General features: G+C 35.8%; 2 protein-coding genes across 3 annotated transcripts in view; one reads left to right on the forward strand and one right to left on the reverse strand.

Moving 5' to 3' along the window:
- The window catches only part of LOC137634940 (uncharacterized), a 592943-nt gene that overhangs the window by 140994 nt on the left and 441949 nt on the right, over nt 1-10000 (reverse strand). The gene's annotated exons all lie outside the window — the stretch shown is intronic.
- The window catches only part of LOC137635016 (sodium leak channel NALCN-like), a 42211-nt gene that overhangs the window by 21382 nt on the left and 10829 nt on the right, over nt 1-10000 (forward strand). For both annotated transcript variants that reach the window (XM_068367625.1, XM_068367626.1), the window contains exons 8-13: nt 112-232; nt 3361-3494; nt 4382-4547; nt 6063-6257; nt 7184-7401; nt 9014-9237. In XM_068367625.1, the coding sequence (XP_068223726.1) occupies nt 112-232; nt 3361-3494; nt 4382-4547; nt 6063-6257; nt 7184-7401; nt 9014-9237 (1058 nt within the window). The remainder of the gene's footprint in view (nt 1-111; nt 233-3360; nt 3495-4381; nt 4548-6062; nt 6258-7183; nt 7402-9013; nt 9238-10000) is intronic.

The following is a 10000-nucleotide window of genomic DNA, read 5'->3' on the forward strand; positions in this document are numbered from 1 at the left end:
TCTATTTATGTACAGAGTAAAACCTAGAGAGTAGAAATAAAGGTTAATATTGTAGGTTCGCAAAACCGACTGCTAATCCCCGTGTCATTGTGCCTCCCACGATCTCCGCAGGGCCAACCCGCGACGCTTCAACTTTGACAACATTGGGAATGCCATGCTGGCCCTCTTTGAGGTTCTCTCTTTCAAAGGCTGGCTTGACATTCGAGACGTATTAAAAATGCGACTTGGTTTCGTAAGTTATTATCATCTCCTCCTCCTCCTCCTCCTTCTTCTTCTTCTTCATCTCCTTCTTCTGGTACCCTCCACAACTACGAACTCTTCTTGTTATGATGATATGCCCAAGTGTATCTTACTAAAGTTGTCTTCTTTAGATGATCTGTACTAAATCATCATAGTTGTCGTTTGATCCGTAGCACTGTTTTTTTGTTCGATGTCTTTGAAGTGCTGGCATGTTTATATGTGTGTCCTTTCGTGTGTGTGTTTTTTTGTCAAATCCATCAATGCATCGTTATAGTGATAAGTATCTTAGGTCACAGACACAATAGAGAATTAGTCATTTGCGAGAAATCGTTCTTGAGTCTGCATGCTTGAAATGTCCTTGTCAGAAGCGTTAAGGAGAATGTACTCTTGTTTGCCATTCATTACTTTGTACCTGAGATGTTATAGATGTGCAGAATAGATATGATCATTGTATTGAGTCTAGGAGATCATAAAACATGGTAAGGTTATAACTTTTTGAAGCTTTTGGTGTATGCATCCTTAGACGTGTATACGATCACACACAAACATGAATACATAAATAGAAAGAAACAGGTACGATTCACGGACAGGTCCTCAATTTTCATACGCTGTTTATACACTGTAAAATGATCTATTCTATTTTTCAAATTCATGTTTACCTCATAGCATTGTAATGCTGGGTTAGTCATTAATATCTTGGTACCAATATATTTACTTTTGGGTGGGACAGTCTGTACATATGTAGAGAAGTTAGCACTCACATTAGTAAAAGTACACACTCATATACAATATATATATATATATATTTATATATATATATATATATATATATATATATATATATATATATGAATTCTTTGTGGGGGTTGTTCATTCCCACTCAAGACATCGGCTTAAAAAAAAAAAAAAAAAAAAAAAAAACACTGTGAGGACGTCTAGACAGTTTAGAGGTCATTGTGGCTTAAAAAATGTAAATTGTTAATGGTAAAAAGTTATCAGTGGCTTTAATACACACGCACAAACTCATGCACACATACGCACACACACACATATATATATTAACATATATATATACAAGTATACTGCATATTTACTTATATATATATATATATATATTTATATATATATACATGTATATATATATATATATATATATATATATATATATATATATATATATATATATATATATATATATATATATATATTATATATATATATATACATACTCACATACACACTATGCTATATGACAGATTTCATTATGTAACATTGGTGTGCCTGCTCTTATTAGGTAGCCTGAGTATTTGATAGATATATAATAGACTAATTCTAATAACTGTCACTGGAATAAAAACGATAATATAACTCGTCAATTTCCCAATGAATGATCATTTCGTTTGGTGACCTTCTGGAGGAAGCAGCCCCACTCCCAAATTTGATGCGAAATTATAGAAATTATAGAGGAGTTAAGCATATCAATCTTCGAAAATTTGCTGGTGAGATTATTCTGACGAAATTATTCCATTTCAGGTTATTACGGATTCAAATTCAAAATTAAAATTGTTGAAGTTTTCCTTAACTTTCCAACACTTCTCATGAAGGGCTTAAGTTTTCGCGTAAATTTTGAATGTGTATGAGTATATACGTTGTCATTAAAAAGAACTAAATAGCCCTTACTTTATTCTCCTAATATAAGGTGCAAACGTTACTCCTTAAGTATTGCAAAACTTTCTCAATTGACCTAATTTCTCTGATTAATTTGTATTAAAAAAATGGTAAATGCCTGGCAACATTTATTCCAGGATTTTTACCGTTTTAAAAACGGATATATTGACATAAAGGATTGATATTACGGTCACCAACACGTAAAAGATAATAACAAAGTGAGGTCAAATTACGGTCGCCTGTATTTTACTGCGATACGGCTGAGAACTATAATTTGACGGAGAATTTCCAGTTAAAATTACGTTTTTTTTTAACATTGAACCTTATCTGAATGAATCTAAAATATTTGGAATTTGCCTCGAATTCTATAATTGTGAGATCTATGTCAACAAGTATTGTCATAAACATGTTATGCACATTTTTACATTATCCTTAATCTTGTCTGAATTTGGTTTGGCTATAAATCTAACATAAGTAAGATCTAGACACCAATTCAGTAAAAAATTTTATTGTGGTTAAAACGTTATTCGGTCAAATTCAGCAAGGATGATATTAACCCTTTTACCCCCAAAGGACGTACTGGTACGTTTCACAAAACCCATCCCTTTACCCCCATGGACGTACCGGTACGTCCTTGCAAAAAAAATGCTATAAAATTTTTTTTTTTCATATTTTTGATAATTTTTTGACAAAATTCAGGCATTTTCCAAGAGAATGAGACCAACCTGACCTCTCTATGATAAAAATTAAGGCTGTTAGAGCAATTTAAAAAAATATATATACTGCAAAATGTGCTGGGAAAAAAATAACCCCCTGGGGGTTAAGGGTTGGAAATTTCCAAAGAGCCTGGGGGTAAAAGGGTTAAAGACCTTATTACAGCAATAATAACTTGTCTATGTTCGTGCTTTACATTATCTCACACGCAAAGGATAACCACCTTTCTCAATTAAGTCGGTTTTAAATAAGAATATTGTTAATTGAAACCGGATAGAACTGATTGCGGAATCTGATTGTAAACGTTTATATACATCAACCTTATTTCACGCGTGTTAGTTGGCTGGAACACATAAGCGAAAAACGAATCCCCAAGCCTCTGAATCGAAGATCACTGTAGATTTCTAATCCGCCAATTCAATCTGATTACAAGCGGTTAAATAAACCAACCTTATTTCATTCGTATTACTAGGCTGGAACACATAAGCGAAAAATGAATCCCAAAGCCTCTGTATCCCAGATCTCTATAGAACTCTAATTCGCGAATTTAAATGAAAATTAACGAAACATTATTCCGATTACAAACATTTATATAAATCAACCTTATTCCACGCGCATTACTGGGCTGGAACACGTAAGCGAAAAATGAATTCCAAACCCTCCGAATCCCAGACTTCTTTAGAACTCTAATTCTCCAATTCAAATGAGAATTCACGAAATGTTATTTTCTCGCCATAGGCTTCCACCATCTACATCCACATCTTCGTTTTCCTGGGCTGCATGATAGGTCTGACGCTGTTCGTAGGTGTTGTTATCGCCAACTACTCAGAGAACAAGGGCACCGCCCTTCTCACGGTGGACCAGAGGAGGTGGTGAGTATCGTAAGAGATTTAGTTTGATTATATACACGTAACTTGTGTTATAAACTGTAGACTAAAGACATGTGATCTGTGAAAAATTGTGGATAAAAATTTCATTGATATGAGATTTACTTCAAAATCTCTGGTTACATATAAAAGGTTAAAGGTGGCTGGCTTCAGTTCCGGTTCCATCAGAATAGATGATCACCAGAACGTCAGCCGGGCAAGCCCCCCCCCCCCTGCGGTGCCCTACCACAGCAGTAGCCTCCCCAGTAAACAGCTTAAACTCACGGTCCTGGGCGGGGATCAATCTCTTGCCATGCGAATGCTAGGCAAACACGTTACCACTATACTAGCCAGGAGGCTATGAATATATTAATGCGTTTATGTATGTTTATGCAAATGTACGGTAACGATAATTTTGCTTTCCACATGAACATCAATTATATATCTTAATGCAAAAGAGTGAATGGACAAGGCTTACTTTGGTGTGAACCTCGTATGATAAACCGGGAGAAGAAAGAACCTTCACAATAATACATAGCAAAATCCCACAATATTCGGATTACATAAAATAAGTCAAAGGATAAAAGAAAAAGAAACTTGGGGCTATCATATTACTTTGATAATATTATAATTACTATAATAGTCAGGGGTAGATGGAGATAGTTTGGGCATGCTCCTCCCACTCTCCAAGAGGGATTAGTTCACCAAACGTTCAGCTGGGCTGCACAAGGCACTAGAAGAGTTGGAAGACCCAGGCATACATGGCTGTGGACCATGAAGCGTGAAGTGGGACATGATGAGTGGAGAAGTATTGAATTAAAAGCTCAAGATAGAGACGACTGTGTGTGTGTGTGTGTATGTATGTATGTATGAAAATGTATCCTTAATTACAGGTGTGACCTGAAAAAGCGACTGAAGATCGCCCAGCCTCTTCACCTTCCTCCTCGCCCAGACGGCCGAGCCTTCAGGGCCTTCATCTACGACATCACACAAAACATCTACTTCAAGAGATTTGTCGCCGTCTCGGTTATCATAAACAGCAGTTTATTATGTGTAGCTGTGAGTATTTGGCTATTTGGAAATTTCCAACCCTTAACCCCCAGGGGGTTATTTTTTCCCCAGCACATTTTGCAGTATATTTTTTCAAATTGCTCTAACAGCCTTAATTTTTGTCATAGAGAGGTCAGGTTGATCTCATTCTATTGGAAAATGCCTGAATTTTCTCAAAAAAATTATCAAAAATATGAAAAAAAAAATCTTTATAGCATTTTTTTGCAAGGACGTACCGGTACGTCCATGGGGGTAAAGGGATGGCTTTTGTGAAACGTACCAGTACGTCCTTTGGGGGTAAAAGGGTTAATATCTCCAGTTTTATCATACATTATTCTTATACTATTCAAGAATGAAGACTAATTTTTCTAATGTTATTTTTCTATTGTCACTTTTTTTCTTCGGTGTTTAGAATACTCACTTGATGGCTAATATACTTTCTGTCTATTTGTTTATTTATTCATTTATTTAATTCATTCATTCTTACAAGTGTGGCAGTTTATAATGTGTTGCTGTACATTATTCTTAATACCTTCACTTTCATCTTCCATTATTCTTTCACTCCATTCAAGAATGAAGACACTTTTATTTGTAATATTTTTGTGTTCTTACATTTGTTCTTCATTGTTTACAATACTCATGTGATGGTTCATATCTATTTTATTTACTGTATTGATTCCTTCTTACAACTGTGGTTTCTTTTCCAAAGTGGATTATTCTTTTACATTATATTGAAGAATGAAGACTTTTTACTCTAGTGTTTTTAAAATGTTCACGAAACGCTCAAATATTTTTTCATTTGTTTATTATCTATTTTATTGATTCTGTCTTACAACTGTGGTTCTTGTTTATTAATTCATTTGTAATTTCATTGATGCCTATTGGTAACATCCGTTCAGATCGTCTCTCTGTCCCTTCCTCAGCCTACTTGAAAGAAATATTTCTAGCTACAGGCTACTTCCAACCACTCTTATCTTTTGCCATTAGGTTTTTTTTTTTCGAAAATAGGGTCCCTCAATTTTTTTTTTTTTTTTTAATAATAAGGGTGCTTGCATCCGTTCAGATCGTCTCTCTGTCCCTTCCTCAATTTTTTTTTTTTTTTAATAATAAGGGTGCTTGCATCCGTTCAGATCGTCTCTCTGTCCCTTCCTCAATTTTTTTTTTTTTGTAATAATAAGGGTGCTTGCATCCGTTCAGATCGTCTCTCTGTCCCTTCCTCTGCTTACGCCTCTGCCTGGTGATCGTCAGACTGGGGTTCGAGTCCCGCTCAAGCTCGTTAGTTCCTTTAGTGTCTGCAACCTCACTATCCTTGTGAGCTAAGGATGGGGATTTGGTGGGAGCCTATAAGTCTACCTGCTGAGTTATCAGCAGTCATTGCCTGGCCCTCTCTGGTGCTAGCTTGGGTGAAGAAGGGGACTAAGATGGTCAGTCTCTAGGGCATCGTCCTGCTAGGGTATTGGCACTGTCTCCTGTCTATGCCATTGATGAGCAACCTTTAAAAAAATGTCATTTCTTCTCCCGCAGTGGAATCAGGCGGACAACCGAACGAAGTCTCTGGCGATCGCCTCCTCTCTCCTGAACCTGGTCTTCGTCTGCGAGGTCGTCATGAAGCTCATTGCCTTCACCCCTCGCGGTTACTGGCAGAGTCGTCGTAATCGTTACGACCTCTTCGTGACTGTTCTAGGGGTCGTCTGGATTATCCTCAATTATACAATACAGGTAAGGAGTGTTTTCTAATTAATACCTTATGCGAGATCATACGTTTTTTTTTTTTTTTTTTTCGCAGCTAATGATTATAAGTTACTTCTACTACTACAACTAATAATGGTAATAATTATAGGGAGCCTTTGTAGGGTGACAGCCAGATCCCATAGAAAACGGGAATATTTTGAACTGTGGCCGTCGTTCTAAAAAAAATTTTGGCGGGAGAAGCTAACTTAAAAAACACACCTAACCTATGCTAAAAGCCGTGTCCTTACCCAGGGGGGCTGCGCCCCCCGGACCCCCCCTTACACAACATATTTAAGATCCGTAGACCATTTCCAAACTTTTATATTCTATACAAGATAACAGTCGGAGCGATAATAAGCAAATTAGGACGCTTGGCCGTAGCGCTACAAACTACCCAATTATAGTAAGGAGATTATTATCATTGTAGTATGATATTCCAAGAGTTTCTTTTTTCCTTGAACTCTTTTACTAGCCCTTGCCTCCGCCATTCATGAGCGACCTTTAATGTACCTTGAAACTCAATATGACATAACTTTCGTCTCGGCTTATATGAACCATATGTTGTCAATCATCAAGATGACATAAGGAATGTAATAACCAAATGTCAAAAAATCATTAAGAAAACAAAACAGAAAGGAACTTTCTATACACTTAAAAATTTCCATTAAAAAAAAAACGGTGTCTTGCAACATTTATTCCAGGATTTTTACAGTTTTAAAAACGGTTATATTGACGTAAAAGGGTTATATTACGGCCACACACGCGTAAAAGATAATAACCAAGTAAGGTAAAATTACGGTCGCCTGTATTTTACTGAAATACAGCTGAGAACAGTATATTTTTACGGAGAATTTCCTATAAAATTACGTTTTTATTTTTCTAACAGTGTAGATAATTTCTGTATTCATTTCCAGACGAACGAATCACACATGTTTGGTTTCATGGTGATCATTCTTCGGTTCTTCACCATCACTGGCAAACACGCCACTCTGAAGATGCTGATGCTGACAGTGGGAGTCTCTGTCTACAAGAGTTTCTTCATTATCATGGGAATGTTCGTTCTCATTCTCTCGTACGCATTGGCAGGGTGCATTCTCTTCGGCACTGTCAAATACGGAGAAGGGATTGGCAGGTAGGGAACACTAACTTAACCTAACCTAACCTAACGCACTTCTCATGAAGGGCTTAAGTTTTCGAGTAAATTTTGAATGTGTATGAGTATATACGTTGTCATCAAAAAGAACTAAATAGCCCTTACTTTATTCTCCTAATATAAGGTGCAAACGTTACTCCTTAAGTATTGCAAAACTTTCTCAATTGACCTAACTTCTCTGATTGATTGATTGATTTGAAGTTTAATGGCATCCTGACATCAAAGGTCACCTATATGGTTTATTATAAATAAAGAATAAAAGAATATTCATTTTAAAACCACAAAAGTATAGATGCCCTAAAAAAACTTAAATAGCTTTCAGAAGACCTGCTTCTGAAATATTTCTAAAAATACCGCTACCATAGTACAACACCTTCTGCCCAAGAAGCTTGGCAAGGATGAACCTGCCATCCTCACCTCGAGCCTCAAACAGATATTTTTAAGATGCTAAAAGTGGGGCATTCGGAACTCGAACTGTCTCGAGGAAAGTAGAGACAGTGTAGATACCCCTTTCCAAGAATCATTCAGAGTAAATGATAGCAAGATTTCCACAGGGAAAAGAAACGGAGCATTTTTCAAATAAAAGGAAGTTTAGATAAATATCAAGAGACGACATAAAACCATTGACTGAAGAGACCTTTTAAAAAGACCATAAAACATTTGCTGGACAAAACTCGTTAGGGGGTGAATTGCAATTTTCGAAATATTGAATGCATTTATTTTGACAGTAACTAGGTTCCAAAGATGATAAGGTATATGTATTTATATAATTACAAGTAAGATTTCTGAAGATAGATTACATAATGTGAATTTTGAACTTCTGAAATTCAGCATACACAGCCGCACTACTTCTTCAAAAGATCCTCTCCCACCAAACCTCTTCTTTTCCAATCATCCTTCATCTCGACATTCCTGCTTCCCTACTGATCTTCTCCCCATAAAAATTTCCTCCCAAGTCCCTCTCACTCCCTCCCCACCATCATCCCTTCTCAGTTGTGATACTCTTATTACCTCTGCAATCTTTACTACGCCTACCATTCTTCTTATTTCATCATTTTCCAATCTTTCAGTTTTTTCCAAGCAGTGATATTCCAATTAACTCCAGTTAATTCTAATAGCCAGGCCTTCTCCATCACGAGGCTCAATACTACGCAGTACTCTAGAAGTTTTATTCCAGCTGTTACCAAGTTGTGGAATGATCTTCCTAATCATGTGGTTGAATCAGTAGAACTTCAAAAGTTCAAAGTTGGAGCAAATGCTTTTTTGTTGACCAGGCGGACATGAGTCTTTTTATAGTTTATTTATGACATATTTGTTTTTGATGTTGTTAATAGTTTATATATGACATGTCTGTTTTGACGTTGTTACTGTTTTTAGAATGATTTATTGTTAATTTGTTTCCATCATTTATTTATTTCCTTATTTCCTTTCCTCACTGGGCTATTTTTCCCTGTTGGAGCCCCTGGGCTTATAGCATCTTGCTTTTCCAACTAGGGTTGTAGCTTGGATAATAATAATAATAATAATAATAATAATAATCCACCTTCATCTAAAGATCACCTGTTGTGATATTTTTTTCATAATTTTGCAGACAAGCGAACTTCCAGACGGCAACCAATGGTATAACCCTCCTATTCCGAATAGTAACAGGCGAAGACTGGAACAAGATCATGCACGACTGCATGGTGGCGCCACCTTTCTGCACCCCTGGCGTCAACTACTGGGAAACGGATTGTGGCAATTTCACAGGGTCACTCATCTTCTTTTGTTCGTTCTACGTCATCATCACTTACATTGTATTAAATCTACTTGTGGGTAAGACTTACTTTATATCAAGTTATTGTCTGATCAAGGTATTTGTTGTGTGTATAGAAATTGCATTTTATTGGCTCTAAATACTGAATATTGCCTAACTTCAATATGCTTTATATTTGTGAAGGACGTATCCGGGACGTCATCGTGTGTATCATAAGGCATATTCTGATGTCAAATGACGTCATTGTAGGGAAAGGGTTGAATTTTTAATGCATTAGGATTTTTTGCAAACAATGTATTGAACAAAATATTAACAAAATATTCATTACTTGGCGCATACTATTGCAAGGTTTGTGTTTGAAGAAAGAATTGTAATATACTTGGTTTTTGTCTCAAAGCTGGGTAAATCAGAAAATAATAATAATAATAATAATATTAATAACAATAATAATAACAACAATAATAATAATACCTACATCAATTATATTTATGTTACTATGCTTTTATTGATAAATTATCCTCTATAGGAAAATTAAGCCTTTCATTTCAGGCATGTTCTATTGAATTAGAATTACCTTAAAGAACTTGATAAGAATACAACAATCTTCTATCGTTTCTAACAGATATTCAACAGATAATAATACCTACAGCAATTACATTGACATCACGACATTATTAATAAATTATTTTCTATATGAAAACAAAGGCTTTCATATCAAGCGTGTTCTATTGAATTAGAATTACCTCAGAAGACGTAACAAGGATACAGCAATCTTCTATCGTTCACTGTTAAAAACTTCCCGAAAAAACTGTAAAAATCCTG

This window comes from Palaemon carinicauda, chromosome 45 (genome assembly GCF_036898095.1).
Source record: "Palaemon carinicauda isolate YSFRI2023 chromosome 45, ASM3689809v2, whole genome shotgun sequence".
NCBI lineage: Eukaryota > Metazoa > Arthropoda > Malacostraca > Decapoda > Palaemonidae > Palaemon > Palaemon carinicauda.